Genomic DNA, 22,396 nt, shown 5'->3' with positions numbered 1-22,396 from the left:
GCAGGCTAGGAAAAGACTTAGCTGGAGGTCATGGACATTCTGAATGGAATGCAGGGGAAGGAGGAAGTGGCTTGTGCCAGAGAAGGACTCCATGGTGGTTGGCACAAACTGTGGCTGACCCTGAGAGATCTCAGCGCTAGGGGAGTTGTATCCAGATTCCCTGGGATCCTGAGAGTGGTGAAGGCTTACAGCAGAGGACATCAGACCTGCAGAGCAGCACCAAGTAGGGAAGTGGTTTGTGATCTGGTGGACAGCACTGCAAACTATCCCTCCCTTCCTGGATACCTTGGATCGCCTGATCTGGTGGAGTTGACTCCTGGCATCCTGAAACCATCCCTGGATTAGCCGTGAGATCCCAAGTAAAGCCACCCTCAGGTCCACAGCTAAGTTGACCAAACCTGGCTGGAACCAGGGTGGGAGGAACTTTTCCCTTGTGACTCCAGTACAGCTCTCTTTGGGCCCTGTCTTGTTTAGATCATAGGAGAGTATAGTCAAGTCCTTTCCCTGCCCCTGTGGTTTGCCCTTAGCTTGTAAGTGTAGCAAACCCTATTCCCATCCTTAATCTTAGTTTGTCCTTGATTAAATGTGTTGCCTTAACTTATAAACTCCTTTGCTTGTTTCCATAGGCCTGGTCTTGGTTCTTCAGAGTGGCAGTTGGACCTAACAGCCAATTCAGTAACAGACACCCCTTTGCTGTTAAACTTTAGTCTCCCTACTTGTGGGCCCCTTCCTGTCATTCCTGTCTCTCACACCCACCTGGACCCATATTTACTGTTCAAGGCACCTTTCCCTGGTTTCTCCCTTAACAGAGAGCACATATCAACTTGCACTATCTTTTCTACTACTTTCAAAATCTGATCAAAAGAATCAACCTTTCATTCAATGACATGAAAAAGGTTGCTTAAGTTACATCATCCAAATAGCTCCTGGATGTTTATTTTTTTATATCCTTACCTTCCATCTTAGAATCAATATTAATTCCAAGGCAGAAGAGCAGAAAAAAGTTAGGTAATGGTGGTTAGGTGACTTGCCCAGGAAAACACAACTAGGAAGAGTTTGCGGTCAGATATGAACCCAGAACCGACCATCTTTAAGTGTGGCTCTCAATCCACTGACCCCCTTAGGGGCCCCCAAGTATATTTAATTTTTACAATGATTTTTTTATCCATGAAGGTGAATTACATATCAAAAATAAAAAACATATCCAGTGAATAGAGGCTTGATATATTTCCAGAATGTGGTGAAGAAAAATGTTACAAAACACAGGGAGCTGATTAATTCTTTGCTTATAGTGTCATTTGGCAATAGGTAGAAGATTCAATGTAGTTATCTATAAAGACATATCTTGAGGTGACAACTATCTTTAGATGTCTGGCATGGTGGCATGACAGGGAAATGTGGAACTTACCAGGTGATAACACAGAATTGCTATGGGCATTTTTCCTGTCCCTATGTAACATCTTTGTTTTATTTTTTGAAAGCATTAATTCTATGATTATGTAGCCTCTACAGTGGATCTCTGATCTCATATTCATTTTTTGTGCTTCCCCTGATAAATATCTCAAAATTTCCATGTTGCTTATCCTACATACTTTAAAATTGATTGAAAGGAATATCCTAGTGGTAGACTCATGGGACAAATCGAATACATTCTTGGAAAGATTTGTCCTTATGATGTGAAGGGTACATTGAATCCATAGTCAACAGATGTGTGTTTTAGATTCAGTACTGTCACTAAGGGAATAAGTAAGTCATTTAATTGTTGACTAAAATAACAGAGATGTACTAGAGAGTCTGTGTATTTCAGTATTATTCTATGTTTCCATGATATAGTAGAAATATTGTTAAATGGCATGCTTGAAAAAGCATGAGAAAATCATCACTGCTATATGGAATAACATAACATAACTTGAATGACAATTTCCAATCTATAACCATGATTGTAGGTTAAATCAGAAGAAATCTTTTGAAGATATTCACAGGATTTTCAGAATAAAACAAATTAGCTTCCTTATGTTCCCTTCCTAAATACCAAGTCTGTGGATGCAGGGCACATTCAGTATTTAAAAATCCATTTGATTGGATTCATGACTGAAAAGATTATTCCAACTATACATGAGGGCTAATGAGCCCATTTAGTTCACATTGATTTAAAAAGGTATGCCGCAGTCACAACTTCTGGTTTGATGCAGTATTTCACATTAAGAAATAGCTATGGAATGGAGGAGTAGTATATACAAGCCTAAGCAGTAAAACATTTAATGGTTTTGGAAATTTAGGAGGAGAAAAATAGATGTTCTCCATTCCTTTAAATGTTACTTAACACTATTTCACTTTTTATTGAAGTAGATTGAATTCCCTAAATATGTTCTATCCTGTCTTGGACTTTAGGGGCAATGTGCCTTCAATTTGAAGGAAAAAAACATTATATGGTCTTATTTCTTTGACTAGTTTCAGGAATTATTTCTACTCCCCACCTTACAAGATAGTGGAAATCCAAAGATATCCATCCTTCATCTATCAAGCTACAGAGTAGGGAATAGAGATATTCTAATATGTAAACTAACCATGCAACTTTGGGCATTACTTAAACCTCTCAATGCTTTAGACCAGTGATATCAAATTCAAAAAGAAAGGAGCCACTAAACCACCCATGTACTGATTCAGAAAATACCACATGACTATCTTTTAAAAATATTTATCTGTTCATATTGTTAAAAATGTTTTAATTACATTTGAATCTAGTTTTTGCCTCACTGCGGAGAGTTGTGAGGTACATATGTTTGACATCTTTGCTCCAGTCAACTCCCTAAGATTAAGTTGCAGAGAAACAGATCATCTAACTTGGCCTGTATCTGGGCAACTTAACCCATTTTGCCTCAATTTTCTCATCTGTAAAATGAGTTGGAGGAAGAAAAGACAAATCACTCCAATATCCTTGCCAAGAAAATTAAAAAAAAAAAAACTGGGTCACAAAGACCCATTTGGATACAATTGAAAAACAACTGAACAACAACAAAATTCCCTATATTGATGAAATCATAAGTCTAAATTGTTTCTCTAATCATCTAATAATCTAAGTAAATCAATTTATCTAAGAGAGCCAATTAAATGAACTCTTGAGCTATTAGTATTTAGGAATATTTGACAGTAAACAGGATATAGGTAAACAATATTTAGTTTTCCCTGTTTCTTCTATCTGTGTAATTTGCATGCATTCTGCTCATTACTTTTTGTTCTTCCTAGATCATTCCCCTTAAGAGATTCAAGTATATTGTTACAGTTAACTATAGTATGTAGGATAAAAATTGGAGATAGTATTTTTATATCATGTCATGGAAGAATAGGAAGGTAGGAATGGGCAAAAGACAATCAGAGGATGATGACACTAAACAATACATCTGATTCCAACAGTAGAGAGACATACCTGTTGGAACTTTTTTTTCAGCTTTTATTATTGGAGATGGAAATAGGATGAAGACAAGTTTCAGCTCATTTTTGATGTCTTTTCAAAGATTTTGTTTCATTTTTAAATTATAGGTTTGAAATATGGAAAATTATCATTCCCCTTGTGAAGGTGAGAAATATAAATGTTGGTGGTGTTTATTGTAACATAAAAAGAGACAAAAAGCAAGGGTGCAGCATTCATATTCATATTCCTAGGTATTTTGCCAGCCTTTCCATCTGCTATTGGATGTCAACCGTTAGTTGAACTGGCTGCAGCAACAATCAAAACGACTATTTCAAACCTGTCTCTTCATCATATTTCATTAAAATACAGAACATATGGAACTACTTTTTAAACAGATAACAGTAGATTTTTCCTTGATAACAAAAGACAAAATCCAATTATAAAATGCCACTCTATTGCATGAATTTGATTATAATACAAGTTAAACCACGTATCTCTTGTCATATTTATTTTCCATAAAATGAAAATTCTTGATGCAGAGAGCATCTGTATCCCCTGACTACAGTGGCATAAAAGACATTGATTTAATAAAAAATAGAATAAGACTTCTTATTTTATAAATGTATATGGAAATGAGTCTTGAACCTATATTTACCACATGTGTGGGTCCTTGAACAAGTCACTTCTTTCTGAGTTTTACTTTCTTTATCTGAGGAATGAAAGGATTTGACTAGGTATCTTCTAGTTCTAAATCAATAATATCCTGAAGATCATGGACTTAAAACCATAGGGAGGGGGTAGAGCATCTAAAAGAAATTCACCATGATAATGAATGGTCTTGAATTCATGAAATAGGAGGGTTGGTTGAAAGAACAGGGGATAGAGTGAAGAAGAGAAAATGAAGTTTGTGGGACAGAATATGATAACAATATTTATGTAATTGAAAGATTATCATGTGGATAAGGGATTAGGATTATCATATTTGTTTCCAGAGGGTATAATTACTATAAGAACAGAGGGTGGAAGTTGGGGAAGGAGAAGTAAGTTTAGATTTAATGAAAAAAAAAAAGTGACACAATCTGTTCTGAGTGAGACTTGGATTCCCCTAACCTGAAGTCTTCTAACGTAGGCTAAATGACTATTTGCTCAATTAGTCAAAAAGGATTTATTGGACACCTATAATATGCAAGGTATCAAGCTAGGTGATTAGGATGCAAATACAAAGTCAAATGTTCTTACCAAACATACTTCGATTCTAGAAGGAAATGCATTCCAGATACAGAAGAAAGATAATACTAAAGGAAGCAAGCATGAATTGGACTCATGTGGAGGAAGAAAGCAAGGATTCTTGTTTATATAAAATACAGCCCGTGTGAGATGGGTAATACACCATTAGGCTGAGAGTTGTTTTTTTTTTTAATTTTAGAAGCAAGAGACAACACAAACATCTAGGACAGAAAAAAGTATTTAGTTTTTGTTTTAAAAATATCTTTTGGTTAGCAGTGTGGAAGACTAATACTTAGATAGAGAAAATATTGGATGAAAAAAAAATTTGTGAGGAGGACATCATAACACTCCAGGAAAGTGATGATGAGGATCTGAACTAGGATATTTGTTATCTGATTACAAAGAAGGGGATGTACAAGAGATATTAAGATGGTAGAACTTATAAAACTCGCCAAAAAAATTGTACATGGATAGTTAAAGTGAAGAACCAAGGATGTTTCCAATCAATCAATTAATGATTATTAAGCTTGTACTATGTTACAGGGATGGTGCTGCATGCTGGGGATACAAGTGGAAAGAATGTAATAATTTTTACTCAAAATGAATTTATATTCTAATGAAAGACATAATGTAAAACATGTAGCATAAATATAAGATGAGTAAATGTTGATAGAAAGTTTTAAAATACAAGATAAATATGAGGTTAAAGGAAGAATGACAATGTTCTTGATAGAAATAGGAAGTTAGAGGGAAGTTCAGGGGCAGAGAGGAAAATATAATTAACAGATGAGGAAACTGAGGCAAAAAGGTTTAAGTCATTTGCCCAAAGTCACACGGCTGTAGGAGGTTGGATTCGAACTCATCTTCTTGACATTAGATCAGGTGATCTATAACTGTTAACCATTTTTTAAAAAACCCTTTCTATCTTAGTATCAATTCATAGCCAGAAGTGCAGCAAGGGCAGCTGGGTAGCTCAGTGGAGTGAGAGTCAGGCCTAGAGACGGGAGGTCCTAGGTTCAAACCCGGCCTCGGCCACTTCCCAGCTGTGTGACCCTGGGCAAGTCACTTGACCCCCATTGCCCACCCTTACCAATCTTCCACCTATGAGACAATGCACCGAAGTACAAGGGTTTAAAAAAAAAAAAGTTAGTCAATTGAGGTTATGTGATTTGCCTGAGGTCACACAGGAAGTATCTGAGGTCAAATTTGAACCCAGATCTCCCTGATTCCAGGTATGGTGCTCTATCTATTGTGCTAACTTGCTGCCCCTCTATAAACCTTAATGATATATAAATATCACATTAATTTTTGATAATGAAGGCAGAGATTTTTCCCAAAATTTTAAAGTTTCTTCTACTGTCTAATACAGTACCGAACACAATATGGGTTTAATTTTAATTTAATTATTTTCATTTGCATTTCCCTACCAACATCAATGTTTTTGCAATACCCTTAATGAATATTTCTGCAAAAGTCCTCTTTTCTAGTCTCCAGAACTTTCTTAATTGTCAAGTTAACTAAGCAAAAACTTTACAAACCAAAAATTTAAGTCCCAATTATGTTCAAGACACTATTTCCCCAGCCAAATATAGTATTCTTGTGACAAAATTTATAAACATCTGAGAAATATATTAAGATTACCTCTGAATTCCGAAATGTTATAATTTTTAGACAACCACAACAATGAAATGGTTTGATAAACTGCTTGCTTTGTGTTCAAAAGTTTTCAGAATGAATAATATGCATTCTCCTTAACCAAAAGGAAGTAGTGAACATTTGGAAGATGCAGACTGAGCCTATTTACTAAAAAAAATTCAAGAAGAGCTAGATGTTCACCATAGAAATTCTCTCATTTCAGTTTTCAAAATAATTTGGTATTTCACAAAAGTCAAAATGAAGCCTAATGCAGACTGTCTGTAATCAGAAGTAGGCAATTCTTTTCTCAACAGTGAGCTTTTAATGTAAAGCCCCACAATAAATTCACACAGCCAACTTATTACTATAAAATTTTATTGCTGTATTCATAGGAATCATTATCACAAGTGAAATATAGCAAACATTAAACAACATACCATCTATTCAATGCTCAAATTATTCTGCTTCAAATATTTTGTGTTCCAAATAAAGTTGCCTGCGTGCTGATGTTGTATGGTGTCATCATCTCCTTCTACATGCCCATGGCTCATGCATTCCCATTTCTTCTCTGCTTCACAGAAGTTCCAACCTCCACATGCTATCCTCCATACCAGACCAATCCAGATTTCCTGAAAGGCTTGTGTCTAACTTCCTACTCAGTTTTTTTGGTAATTATTTTTGCATATATTTAAATTTATCTATGTTCATATTATAGTCTTCTAAGATAATATGTCTTAAGAGCACTAAGATTTTCAGGTTTTGTGTGTGTGTGTGTGTGTGTGTGTGTGTGTGTGTACATTTGAATCCATACAATATAGCACAGTGAGTAGAACGCAGTAGTTTTTTTAAATGAATGCTTGCTGAATGCATGAAGTATTATTTTGAAGTCATTTTCCTTAAAAAATATTGTCATGTTTTGGAGAGAGAGAGATAGATAGATAGATAGATAGATAGAGAGAGAGAGAGAGAGAGAGAGAGAGAGAGAGAGAGAGAGAGAGAGAGAGAGATAGTGATAGTGATAGTGGTTTGGACTTTTTTGTTTTATTGTACAATACCTCATTTAATGTACCTTGTCTAAAATCAGGACTATTTTGTTCCTAAATTGGACCTAAGGCATTTAGTTTTCATTTTTCCAGTTGGGAATGAGGAAAATGGTTGGACACTTAAGATATTTCCAACTCTGAGAGTCTGTGAATTCTTAGGCCTTTGTCATTTTAAACTTCTATGAATTCCACAACATTTCCTGTTTTCTATATAGTTCAAAAGAGACTGAATAAATGTGAGACATTTGTGCTATATTAAACAAAGAGCTAAATTTAAGATGAGAAGAAATAGAAATAATTCTTTACTGTCACTTCGTAAATTTGGTTCACATTTCACCTTCTTGAACCTCAACACAGCTATAAAAGGAAAGTACTAACACCTGCCATTTCTAATTCATAAGGTGGTTATAAGGATTAAATAAGATAAAAGAAAAGTGAAATGCATTATAAACAGTAAAATTCTATATATGTATATAGAAAGAAATTATATAGATAGACAGCTTGTTACTATTCTGCTTAGGTGGCACAATAGACAGCTAGATAGTATGGGTAGATCGAGTTAATGACCTATTCTCTGGAAGACTGGAGTTCAAATCCAGCTTTATTTATTGATTTTTCTTTAAATTTATTGATTTATTTAGAATATTTTCCCATGGTTACATGATTCATGATTTTCTCCACACTTCAGACCTCCCCTCTCCCAGAGCTAACAAGAAATTCCACTGGGTTATACACGTATCATTGTTCAAAACCTATGTCCATATTATTCATATTTACAATAGTGATCTTTTAATGACAAAACCCCAATCATATCCCCATCAAATCATGTGATCAATCATATATTTTTCGTCTGTGTTTCTACTCTCACAGTTCTTTCTCTGGATGTAGATAGCTTTCTTTCTCATAAGTTCCTTTGGATTGTTCTGGATCATTACAATTGCTGCTAGTAAGAAAAGTTTGTTATATTTGATTGTGCACAATATATCAGTCTCCGTGTACAATGTTCTCCTGGTTCTGCTCCTTTCGCTCTGCTTCAATTCATGGAGGTCATTCCAGTTCACATGGAATTCCTCCAGTTCATTATTCCTTTCAGGACAATAGTATTTCATCACCATCAGATAACACAATTTGTTCAGCCATTCCCCAAACAATGGACACCCCATATTTTCCAATTTTTTACCACCACAAAGAGCGTGGCTATAAATATTTTTGTATGACTATTTTCCCCTATTATCTCTTTGAGGTACAGTCACAGCAATGGCATGGCTGGAAAAGGGGCATAATTCAAAATATCCTTCCAAAATAGTTGGATCAATTCACAACTTCACCAGTAATATATTAATGTCCCAATTTTGCCCCATCCACTCCAACATTTATCACGTTCCTTTGCTCCCATATTGGTGAATCTGCTGGTCTGAAGTGGTATCTCAGGGTTGTTTTTATTCACAATTCTCTAATCAAGAGGGATTTAGAAAACTTTTTCCTGTGCTTATTGATAGCTTTGATTTCTTCATGTAAAAATTCATATCCCTTGACCATTTGTTGATTGGGGAAGGGTTTGATTCTTTGTAAATTTGACTTAGTTCTTTATATATTTGGGAAATTAAACCTTTATCAGAGAGAGATTATATATATATGTTTTCCCTGGTTTGTTGTTTTTCTTCTAATTTTGGTTGCATAGGTTCTGTTTGTATAAAACCTTTTTAATTTGATATAATCAAAATAATTCATTTTACATTTTGTAATGTTCTCTATCTCTTGCTTAATCTTAAATCCTTTCCTTTCCCACAGACATGACAGTATACTATTCTATGTTCACCTAATTTATTTATGATTTCACTCTTTATATTTAAGTCATTTACCCATTTTGAATTTATCATGGTATAGGGTGTGAGATGCTGATGTAGACATGATTTTTCTCATACTATTTTCAAATTTTCACAGCATTTTTTGTCAGAGTTCTTGTCCCCAAAGGTGGGATCTTTGGGTTTATTGAACACTAGCTTGCTGAGGTCATTTATACATATTTATTCCATTGATCCACCTTTCTGTCTCTTAGCCAGTACCATATTGTTTTGATGACCACTGTTTTATAATACAATTTAAGATCTGGTACTTCTAGGCCTCCATCCTTCACATTTTTTCATTATTTCCCTCAATATTCTTGGTCTTATTTTATCCCAGATAAACTTTGTCATAATTTTTTCTAATTCTAATAAAAAAAGTTTCTTGGTTGTTTGATAGGTATGGCACTGAATAAGTACATTAATTTGGATAAGATTGTCATTTTTATTACAATAGTTCATCCTACCCATGAGCAATTACTGTTTTTCTAATTTAGATCTAGTTTTATTTGTGTGAAAAGTATTTTGTAGTTTTGTTTATATAATTCTTGGATTATCTATAATTGAGGATAGATTCCTAAATATTTTTATTGATTAGAGTGATTTTAAATGGAGTTTTTCTTTCTAACTCTTGTTGCTAAGTTTTGTTGGAAATATGTAGAAATGTTGATTATTTATGTGGATTTATTTTGTACCCTGCAACTTTGCTAAAGTTGTTAATTATTTCCAATAGCCTTTTAGTTGATTTTCTAGAACACTTTAAGTATATTATCATATAATTTGCAAAGAGTGATAAATTAATATCCTCATTGCCTTCTTTAATTCCTTCAATTTATTTTTCTTCTTTAATTGCTACTGCTAGAATTTCTAGTACATTATTAAATAATAGAGGTGATAATGGACATCCTCACTTCACTCCTGATTTTATTGGGAAGGCTTCTAAATAGTCCCCATTGCAGATGATACTGGCTGATGATTTTAAATATATACTGTTTATTGTTTTGAGGAATGGTCCTCCTATTCCTATACTTTCCAGTGTTTTCGATACAAATGGGTGTAATATTTTGTCAAAGGCTTTTTCTGCATCTATTGAGATAATCATGTGATTCTTGTTGGTTGAATTATTGATAGGATCGATTATGTGGATGGTTTTCCTTATATTAAACCATCCTTGCCTTCCTATATAAATCCCGCCTGGTCATAGTGAATAATCCTTGTGATAATATGCCATAGTCTTTTTGCTAATATTTTATTTAAGATTTTTGCATCTATGTTCATTTGAGGGGATTGGTCTGAAGTATTCTTGCTCTGTTTTTGATCTGCCTGGCTTCAGAATCAATACCATAATTGTGTCATAAAAGAGAATTTGGCAAGACTCCTTATTTGCTTATTTTGTCAAATAATTTGTATAGTATTGGTATTAGTTGTTCTTTAAATGTTTGGTAGAATTCACTTGTTAATCCATCTGGTCCTGGATATTTTTTCTTAGGAAGTTCCTTGATGGCTTTTTCGATTTTTTTTCTGAGATGGGATAATTTAAGTATTTTCTTTCCTCTTCTGTTAATATAGGCACGTTATATTTTTGTAAATATTCACCCATTTCACCTATATTGTCATATTTATTGCCATATAATTGGGCAAAATATTTTTAATAGTTACTTTCATTTTTTCTTCATTGGAGATGAGGTCACCCTTTTCATCTTTGATACTGTTAATTTGATTATCTTCTTTTATTTATTAGATTAACCATAACTTTATCTGTTTTATTTGTTTTTTCAAAGTACCAGCTCCTAGTCTTCTTTATTAGTTCAATAGTTCTTTTATTTTATTAATTTCTCCTTTTATTTTTAGGATTTCCAATTTAGTTTTTTTGGTAGGGATTTTTAATTTGTTCTCTTTCTGACTTTTTGAGTTGCAAGCTCAATTAATTGATTTCCTCCCTCTCTGTTTTATTGATATTGGCACTTAGGAATATAAATGTTTCCCTGAGTACTGCTTTGGCTTCATGCCATAGATTTTGCTATGTTGTTTTCTTGTTGTCATTCTCTTCATTGAAATCAGTAATTGTTTCTATGATTTGTTCTTTGACTCACCAGTTTTGAAGAATTAGATTATTCAGTTTCCAATTAATTTTAAATTTTCCTGTCCATGAGTCCTTATTATGATTTTTATTGCATTATGATCTTAAAAATACATTTGTTATTTCTGCTTTTCTACATTTGTTTCTGATTTTTTGTGCCCTAGTACATGGTCAATATATATATATATATATATATATTCCATGTGCTACTGAAAAAGGTATACTCCTTTTTATCCCTATTAAATTTCCCCCAAATATCTATTAGCTCTAATATTTTCAATATTTCATTCACTTCCCACTTCATTCTTATTATTTTTTTTTTGGTTTGATTTATCTAGTTCTGGTATGGTTTTACTATCTATTTCCTCCTTAAGCTCCTTGGTGCATATATGTTAAGTAGTGATATTTCTTTATTATTTATGCCTCCTTTGATCAGGATGTAACTTCCTTCCTTATCCCTTTTAATCAAATCTATTTTTACTTTAGCTTTGTCTGAAATCATGATTGCCACACCTTCCTTCTTTTTCTCAGTTGAATCCCAATAGATTCTGCTCTAGCCTCTTACTTTCATCTTGTGTGTTTTTTTTATTTTTTTTAAATCCTTAACTTCTGTGCATTGGCTCCTAGGTGTAAGAGTGGTAAGGGTGGACAATGGGGGTCAAGTGACTTGCCAAAGGTCACACAGCTGGGAAGTGTCTGAGGTTGGATTTGAACCTAGGACCTCACGTCTCTAGACCTGACTCTCAATCCACTGAGCTACCCAGCTGCCCCCCTGTGTGTTTCTTGTAGACAACATATAGTAGGATTCTGTTTTTTAATCCATTTTGCTATCCCTTCTGTTTTATGGGTGAATTCATCTCATTCACATTCATAGTTATGATCACCATCTGTGTATTCCCCTCTATTTTGACTTTCTCCTTTAATCCTAACCTTTCTCCTTTGGCTCTTACCCTCCCCTTCAGTGTTTTGCTTTTATTTAGTCTCCCCCTTTTCCCCTCTTTTATATTACTTCCCTTCCCAACATCTCCCTTCTTAGTCCCCTTTTATTATATGGCCTTTTTAACCCTCCCAATCTCTTCCTCACCCCTCCCACTGCCCCATTTCTTATTATCCTTCTACTTCTCAATAATGCAAGAGAGAATTCTGCACCCCAATGAATCTGACTGTTCCTCCCTTTCTGATCCAATTCCAATAAGAGTAAGATTTAAGCATTACCTGTCATCAACTTTTTCTTCCCTTCTATTGTATTGGTTTTCTTTCTCCCACCCCGACCCACCACACTTCTTTATGTAATATATTTTACCCTATTTTACCTCTTTCCCATTTCTTTTATTATTATCCTCTTTTTTCACTCCTTGTTTTTTGTATTTTTTTGATATATCATCCTAAACAGCTGACCACTTCATCCTCTATGTATACTTCTTCTAGCTAATATGTTAATAATAACATTTTTAAGAGTTACAGATACCATCTTTCCATATAGGAATGTCATTTCAATTTATTGAAGCCTTTAAATTTTTTTCTCTTTCTTATTTACCTTTTTATGATTTTCTTAAATTTTATATTTGGGCATCGTATTTTCTGTTTAGGTCTGGTCTTTTTTTTCAGGAATGCTTAGAAATCTATTTTATTAAATGGCTATACTTTTTCCTGAAAGAATATAGTCATTTTTGCTTTGGAGCAGATTCTTGGTTGTAGACCCTGTTCCCTTGCCTTCTGAAATATAATATTCCATGCCTTCCAGTCCTTAAGTGTAGATGCTGCCAGATCCTATGTAATCATAATTGGTACTCCATGATATCTGAATTGTTTCTTTCTAGCAGCCAGCAGTATCTTTTCCTTGGCCTGGGTGTTATTGAGTTTAGCTATGACATTCCCTATAGTTGTCAATTGGAGATTTAATACTAGAGGTGATATGTGGGTTCTTTCAGCCCCTATTTTGCCTTCATGTTCAAAGATTTCAGGGCAGTTTTCTTGGATAATTTTCTGTTATTTAATTTTTAGGTTTTTATTTGGGTCATAATTTTCAGGTAGTCCAAAGATTCCCAAATTGTCTCTCCTGAATCTATTCTCTAGGTCAGTTATGGGCAAACTTTTTAAAGAGTGGGCCAAAGGAAAGGAAATGCTCATCTGTCAGTCTGTTTCTAAGGCAACTCTTTTGAAGTTTCATTGTATTGTATCCTACTCATTGTATTCATCATATTAGGAATAATGTCTCACAATGGGATAGAACATCTCAGGGGGCTGCATTTGGCCCATGGGCTGTAGTTTGCCCATCATTGCTCTAGGTCAATTGTTTTCTCAATGAGGTGTCTAATATCATCTTCAATTTTTTCATTCTTTTGATTTTGTTTTATTATATCTTGGTGTCATGTGAGGTCATTAGTTTCTAATTGCCCAATTCTAATTTTTTAAGACTGAATTTCTTCCATGGCTTTTTGATTCTCCTTTTCCTTTTCGTCCATTCTTCCTTTTAAGTCATTCTTCTCTTCCAATTTTTTGGCATCATTTTCCAGTAAGTTAATTCCGCCTTTCAATGCCTATGCCTCTGTTTCCAAATGACCTATTTTGTTTTTCAGGCTACTATTTTCCTTTTGCCATTTTTCTTTAAACTGTCTTATTTGATTTTTAAATTCATTTTTGAGGTCTTCCATAGCCTGCATCTAATTCTCTGAGATTTTTGAGGCTTTGCTTAATGTTTCCCTGATCTCATCCTCATTTACTGGTTCTGTTCTTTGATCCTTAACCCCAATGAAACTTTCAATTGGAGCTTTTTCCCCCCTCTCTCCTTATTCATTTTATTTACTTTTTTTCTTATGCCCTATGGATTATATAGATTTGTCTCTCTGTTGATTTACTGAATCAGAGTATTTGAGCTGTTCTGCCCTGAAGCCAAATCTATTCTTTTCCCTATCCTTTGCTGGTAAATGGGATTCAACTGGTTGAGCTGACCTGCTGATTTGGCCTGCTCTGGGACAAATTTTTCACTGTAGCCAGTAGGCCAAAGGTGTCTAGCCAGGAGGCCTCTCCCTGTTCCTCCCTACCAGTCCTTGTTGTAGCCCTGAACCACGTGTAGTGGATCAAAAGCAAACCCTAGTGGCTACCTTCTCTACCCAGGACTCAAGGAGACAGCCAGGTCTTTTCATAGGTCTCAGGGTGCCTGGTGGGAGACAGTGTCCCTCCTGATGGTTCCCCCAAATTCCTCCCTGCCAGCCATTTTCAGAGCCCTGGGTCATGTGTGGTAGGTCAGAGGTGAACCCTTGTGACTGCCATCTCTGAGCAGGGCTCACAGAGTGCCCAGTCTTATGCTGGGTCTCAGTATCCTGGGCATGGGAGGATGCCTCTCCATTTTCCCATGAAAATAGATGGGTCATGCCTACCTCTCAAGTTGTTTTCCGTAGGAGATCTTGTGCCTTTTTCTTCTTGTTGGATTTGGATTTCTTTTTTCTTTGAAGCCCAGTATAAATATTGGTTGGAAGGATTATTGGAGAAGTTATGGCTTTAGGTGCTCCTAAGCTGCCATCTTGGCTACCCCCTCCAGGAAAGAATCTCAAATCCAGCTTTAGACAAGTACTGGCTCTGTGACCCTGAATAAGTCACTTAAACTCTGTGTCAAGTTCCTCAACTGTATGATGGGGATAATCTACCCCTGAAGTTCATTGCTAGGACCAAATGAGATAATATTTGTAAAATACTTAATGCAATACCTAAGATATATTATTGTTATTCAGCTTTTTCAGTCATCTCTGACTCTGTAGCCCTATTTAAGGTTTTTTTGGCAAAAATATTGGAGTGGTTTTTCATTTTTTCTTCATCTCATTTTATGGAGAAGAAAATTGAGGCAAGGAGAGCTGTAACTTGACCGGGATCACACAGCTAATAAATATTGAAGGCCAGATTTGAATTCAGGAAAACAAATCTTCCTGATAAGTGGTCTGGCACTCTATCCACTACACTATCTACTTGCATGGGACATAGGAGGCACTTAATAAATTATTATTTCCTCTTCGCTTCATTTGATGGTATATTTTTAAATTCTAGAAGCATCATATTTATTATGTGAACAATATTTCCATGTAGTCTTTCTGGTTTGTAAAATGAGGTGATTACACCCACTGAATTTTACATTCCTTTAAGTTCTAAATCTTATGATTCAGGAATTGTATGATCCTATGAAAAATGATATTCTGTATCATCTATAAAACTTGAGGAAAAATGATACAGATAAACATAGTATAAAGCAGAATGTGTTAAAGGCAAAGGAGAAATCCAGAAAAAAAATTCTCCTGGATGAGCATATTTTAAGAGGGATAACTTTAACAGGGATCTCAGGGAAGAAATGTTTTAGTAAATCCTAAGAATGGAGGGAGATGTCAGTTTTACATGGAGAAGTATTCATTCTAATTAGACCATGGAGAACCATATACTTGTCTGTATTACTCATTTCAGGGCGATTAAAACACTGAACAATATACCATAATTTAAAAAAAAATCCAATCAATGCGAAAACATAGGGGTTTTTTTTTCTCTTTCACAGGTAGGGGTCTCTATGACACTTAGACTAAATCATAAAAATTAATTCCAAAGCAAATGAAATCAGATAATGAACATACTTTGCTCGGCTCCTGACTTAATTTACTATCATAATTGCAAATTATGTATGTGAGGCTATCAAAAAACATCAACCTTATTATCTATAGTCATCATATGAAGTGGGAATTTGAACTATGCAATAAAAATGAAAGTAATCTTTCATTTAATGATACAACCTAAACAACCACTGAGAAAAGCTCTTTTTTCTATTATTTTCCACCTTAAATTCCTGTTTTGCTTGTTGGGCATTAGTTTTGTTAAATAGCTTGCTTTGCATATAAATTTTGGTGTAGGACATCATGGTGCATGATCTGCTTTTATTTTGTTTTGTTTTGCTTTGTTTTTCAGCTGAGTCTGTAGTGTCTGGAAATTATTGCTGAGATAGCTGAAATTCCTCACAAAAAATAGCCAGGAAACTTTAGTATCTCCTGGGCAGCAGAGATTTTTTTTAAAAATCATGTCTATAATTTCACTGGCACAGGAAACTCCCAGTTAGAGAAGTTTCTTTTACCAATGCAGAACTGCAAAGGCTCAGAAACATCTTTATATCCTTAGAGAGTTGTCTAGAACATTAAGAGATTAATTGACTTGTCCAGGCTCCCATAACCAGTATGTGTCAGAGGCTAGATTTGAACTTATCTCCCTATTACTCCAACTCTCTCTTCACTATGTCATGCCATCTCTATAGAACTCAAAAAATATAAAAGAAAAGAAATTATTTCTCCTTATAATCAATCCCAAGGTGTTAATTCCTAATTAAGATGACTCAGGATGTTTTTCCAGGATATGTGCCCACTTTGGTTTTCTAATTTTCTCTACCATGACTTTGGGGCAAGATTTATTAAACCAGAACTTCTCCTTTCCCCTCTACTCTCATGATTCATGTGGAAAGTGCTTGTTTTTATTATCCTTTAGAGAGGCTTTGATTCCCAAGGTTTTCCCCTAAACCTTAGCCCTGAAACATCCCTATTGTAAAAAAAAAAAAAACCTGAATTTTAGACTGTGCTTTCTCTTTATCTCAATACATTAAAAGGCCTTTACATCCAAAATCTTTCAGATTTGTCTGGTAGAACTAAACTCTCTAATATCTTAATTCCTAATTATTGAGATTAAATCAATTTTTAAACCAATAAAAAGTTAATTTTCTTTTTCAAGGTTATAACCTATTCTCTTCTCCAGGTTCATTTTCCTTTTTACTCATATCCAATAATCTGAAATTAGGGGAAATAATTCCCCAAAATTAGCGAAATGTAAAAGTCATTCCTTTGCATATATGGGTTGGATTAGATAGCCTATGAAGTCTCTTCCCATTCTTAAATAAGATTCTATGGCGGCAACCTTTGAGTGCAATGTGGGAAAGAAAGGAAGAGGCACAGGAAGGTAATCACACTACCTAAGAAGTTAAGCACTTAGCTAGTGTGATATTTGATCCTACCAACCTTGCTCAGTTTATTCTGCTAGAAGGAGGTTGCAAGATCTTTAACACATCATTCTATACATCTTGAACACTGCATTTTTTTTCAGAATCCACAGAAAATTGTTAAGTTATTAGTGTCCCTCCCCTGTGCTGTTACACATAGAGAAACTGAAAAATTGTAATTGGCTTTGCAACTCAAAGTATTATAAAACAAATTGTTAGTAACAGATTAAAAATAGAAAGGAATGCCTTTATAATAAATGAATAAAATATCCCTGACTGTTTTTCATCAGGAAGCAGGATGGACAGAGGTGTTCTATGTACTTAAACCATTTTATTTTATTTTTTAGTAAAGGTTTTTAGAGGGAAAACGAGAGACAGTGATTAAGACAATAGTAAATGATCAGTCTATTTTGTGCAAGAGAATGATGTATATTTCTAAGACAATTGATATCTGCATTTTACTGAAATGTTGTGACATGACTTTAGATGAATACAATAAAGTAGAACAAGTCTAAAGAGATAGAAGCAAGAAACTTAAGAGCAGTTTTAGTACCAGTGAAAGTAAGACTGGTTTCCAGCCTCAAAGGAGATAAGATAGAATAAAACAGAAACTCTGTTTTGTGTGACTCTAAGAGTATTTGTATAAATATAACCCCATCTAGATAATCAAGGGTATGTTTTTGATGACTTACATTTAAAGCTACATAGTAATATACATCCATACATTTTCTAGTGTGTTTGTTTAAATACTTGAGATTAATAATACTCATTTAAATAATTATAAAAAGAAAGTTGTACCTTTTCAGGATCTGTTGTCGTGATAACCCACACACAGTGTGCATTATCTTCATATTGAACTGGATAATTAGGTGATGTAATGATCCCACTTGGTCCACGCAGGTTGGAACCACATGTTCTAGCTAGAAACACAAAAGTAAAAGTGTTATTATTTTCTTGTGATATTTAGGGATTGCAGCATTTTTAATGTAAGAAAAGTATTGATTATTAATAAAAAATAAAATTGCTCCTTGATTAGATCTAGATTCCTTGTAGAGTCTGCCTTGATTACTTATTATTATTATTACCTAACAAGTTAACTTTAAAATCAACTATCTTTACCACCCTTATTTCATTGAAGGTAGAAATTGAGACTCAGAGAGATTAAGTGATATCACCAAAACACAAATCTAGGAAATCACAAAATCACAAAACTTTTTGAAGGTAAGGGGCTCAAGACTTGCCAGCAGGCATACTAATTCCTGGCTCACTGTTCTTTATACTACATTTACTTCTGCCCTGGCCTATTGCATGTAGCTATGGTGGAGTTCAAGAGAAAAAACAAATTTAAGTAAATTTCATTCATTTTTGTACATAATTATAGGTGTACATGATATCCCTTCTGGTTAGAATATAAGCTTGTCAAGAGCAGTCACTGTTTCTTTTTCCTTTCTATTAACAATTATAAGCATGCATGTATTATGTGCTTAATAAATCATTGTTGATTAATTGATTGACTAGTAATCAGTGAAAGGTAGATAAAAAACACTAAAGGTTAAGAATTAAACTGTGAGGGATTTGGGAAGAGACATATCAAATTCCCCCATACTTGGGTAAAGTCTGTGTGAAGCCTCCTTTTCAATAATTCCAAGGCTTTGAATGAATTTAATGTTTCCTTAAATTTGGAAAAGGCCATACAAGTCTTTGAGCATAAGTAAACTATAACATATCCATCTGGTTAGGAAGAAGATAAATCACAATGAATTTTTGTTTGGCTTTAAATTAAATATACTAATTCCTTCCAAATTTTTTTCTTTGTCTACATCTAAGATGCTCTGAGCCTATAAAATATTATTCAACTAGTTTTTACTTAGTATCTTTAAAAATATTCACACTAAGTATAGGAAAATGCAATAATTTTAACATATTAAAACTTAAAATTTTAAATATTGGATGTATTTCTTCCCAAAAAGATCACTTCCCAAGTTAAAAATAAAACAGTTAAATTAAAAAGTCATTCAAACTTAAAAAATGAATATATGTATAATCATTTAAAAGGACACAACAAAGAACAGAGTGAAAACACATACACCTTCTACATTCTGATAGTTTCCTATTTAAAGAAAATATTTTTGGGTTCTTGTTCTCAAAGAGGATCATAAACCTCAGATGCTAATTTTTTCCACCAAGGTAAAGTTATTATTAACATTAATTAGAAAATTTCATCAATAAATGTAACATTGGGGGAAATATTCATAGTCAATTTAGAATCTCACTTGTGGAAATATTAGATTACATTTAGCAATTAATGTGTATTGCTGTTGTTCAGTCATTTTGATCATGTCCAAACTCTTCATGACTTCATTTGTAGTTCTCTTGGCAAAGATACTGGGGTGGTTTGCTATTTCCTTCTCTAGATCAATTTACAGATTAAGAAATTGAGTTAAATAGGGTAAAATTACTTCCCCAGGGTCACAAAGCTAGAGTATAAAGCCAGATTTGAATAGAAGGGTACCTTATCCTAGACCTGGCATTCTATCCACTGTGCCATCTAGCTGCCTCAATACAAAAAGCAACTGCACACCAAGGTTACACTGAGTTTAATGCATAATTAAAAGCTAATATAAGGCATAGCATCTAGGTCATGTATTATCTGTACTCATGAAAATGACAGGAACCTAAAAATTACTGTTGATTTTATTTGAGTTGAATGTATATTGAAATGTCTCATAAGCAAATTCACCATATGTATGCATATATAACCCTTTTATGAACACATATATAATATATAATGTCTACAAATATCTATGCATACGCATTATAATACATATATACATATGTACACAATGATGAAATATATGTATGTATATATGTACATACCATGAATTTATTATAATTACCATCAAAACAGACCATAACCTGTTTATGACTTAGTACAGTGATGGCAAACCTTTTAGAGATCTTAGAGACCGAATATCCAAATTGCCACCCTCACATGTCATGTGAACATGTGACCTTATACCAGACAGGGGAGGGAAGAAGCGCTTCCATTGGGCTGCTGGGTAGAGGGGTGGGTCATTGAGATGTCCTCAGGTGCACATGGAGAGGGGGAAGGGAGCAGCTCCCTCTGGCATGCTCCAGCATGTGTGCCATAGATTCACCAACATGGACCTAGTACATATATCTGATCTCTGCTACTTGCTACCTAATAGACTTTGAGTAAGTTAATTAACTTTGGACTTCAGAGTCTTGTTTGTCAAGAAGGAAGAGACTATAAATCTTTGATTCTAAATTCTGATGTTTCTAGAAAATTACCTGAGGCATATATAGTAAAAGAGACTTGCCCAGATTCATACAAATAGAAATATTAAATATGATGTGAAGTTTGGTATTGTTGAATACCAAGACCAGAATTCAATCACTTTATTATAATCTTGGAGTGTTAGGTGGTGCAGTGAATAGAGAGCCAAGCCTGGAGTGAGGAAGACACATATCTAAGTTCAAAACAGACCTCAGATGTTTACTAGCTGTGGGGCCCTTGGCAAGTCACTTAACTCTGCCTCAGTTTCCTCATCTGCCAAGAAGAAAATGGCAAACCATTTCAATATCTTTGCCAAGGAAATCCCAAATGGAGTCATAAGGATTTAGAAATGGCTGAACAACAACAATTCTCTATAACATATGATAACATGACTGCTTCTGCATTGTATATGTGTGAATATCTCTCTGTGTATGTCAATATACACTCTGGTATGTCAGAAATATTTTATTTTATACATTATTAGTTGTTATGTAGATATAGTCAATTAGTCAATTAATTTATTAAATATTTACCATTTGTCAGATACTATGCTTAGCACTTTATATAATTAGTATGTTATTTAGATAAAGAGGAACATGATAGAGATAGAGACAGAGGTACAGTTAAATCTGGGGAGATGGCCACAAAGTCAGAAAAAAACTGATTTCAAGTCCTGTTTTTCAAATATCCTGACTTTGAGACATTGGGCAAATCATCTAACCTCTCAATGTTCTTGTCGATTCTCTAAAATTTTAAAATGTAAAGATGATGTTGACCTGCACTGAAAGAAGAAGTTCTTTACTTGGAGGTCCCAAAATTAATGAAGTCAGGTCTAGTCTGTATCTCCCAAGTATATAAGTATGAGAATATATTATGTCTCTTTCACAATCTCTCTGTAAATCTTTATAAAGCAGGGGAAACATTTGCTGCCTAACTTTTTTTAGCCCCCTTTTTAACTTTAAGTTCCCAGAAGAGCATTTTGCCCTTCCTGCCACCTTGGCTTAACAAAAAATGTCCACCAGTGGAATAGTCTTGCCCTTGGGACTAGTACCTGCTATGGTTTTTTTGCCCTTAGCCAGGCCTGAGGCAGACCATTAAAAATAGATGCCAGTTAACGATGAAAACCAAGGTTTTATTTTTTTTTTTAATTTTTTAAATGACAGAAAAGCTCACTTGAGAGTCTATAAATGTGAATTCCTTAATGGGGAGTACCACTCCTCAGCAGAAATAGTAAGGCTTATGTATAACATCTCCATATGAATGTAAAGAATAGTAATAATAATAATAACTAGTATTATATAGTAATGAAAGTTTTGTAATGTACCTTACACCTTTATAACAACCATGTGAGGTAGGTACTGTTATTATCTCCATTTTATAGAGGAGGAAAATGAGGCAGAAGTGCCTTGCTCAGGATTATATATTGAGGATCTGAGACTTGAATTGAATTCAGGTCTTCCTGTTTAGTGCTCTATCCATTGTGCCACCAAGATGCCTTTAATGACACATCCAACTCATCAGTTTACTTTGAAAAATAGGTCCAAAAAAGATTATTCCCTTCCTGAATTCATTATATATTTGATATGTTTTTAAAGGAATTGGTGTCATTTAAAGAGCCAGTTAGAAAACAACTAAATAGGTGTTGAGAGCCGTTGGATGTAGAAATGCCATTGGAGAAATAGGATCAAATTTAGGGCCTGTTATCTGGATTCCCTATGTGACCAATCCAGACTGAGGCAGTCTTTGTGTTTGGTTCTGGTCACCTGAGCCCCGAAAAGCTCTGATACTAGCAGGTAGGTTAATCCAAAAACAACCTGATCCCTCCAACAGGCTATTAGGAGTCA

The 22,396-nt window shown here is 34.3% G+C and overlaps 1 protein-coding gene across 1 annotated transcript in view; it reads right to left on the bottom strand.

The window, feature by feature from the left end:
- The window catches only part of CSMD1 (CUB and Sushi multiple domains 1), a 2,120,031-nt gene that overhangs the window by 810,105 nt on the left and 1,287,530 nt on the right, over positions 1–22,396 (bottom strand). The window contains exon 11 of the mRNA XM_044659558.1: positions 18,053–18,174. Within this exon, the coding sequence (XP_044515493.1) occupies positions 18,053–18,174 (122 nt within the window). The remainder of the gene's footprint in view (positions 1–18,052; positions 18,175–22,396) is intronic.

This window comes from Gracilinanus agilis, chromosome 2 (genome assembly GCF_016433145.1).
Source record: "Gracilinanus agilis isolate LMUSP501 chromosome 2, AgileGrace, whole genome shotgun sequence".
In the NCBI taxonomy this organism is placed as follows: domain Eukaryota; kingdom Metazoa; phylum Chordata; class Mammalia; order Didelphimorphia; family Didelphidae; genus Gracilinanus; species Gracilinanus agilis.
The sequence above is the reverse complement of the archived record's forward strand: the minus strand, read 5'-3'. Positions and strand labels throughout refer to the sequence as shown.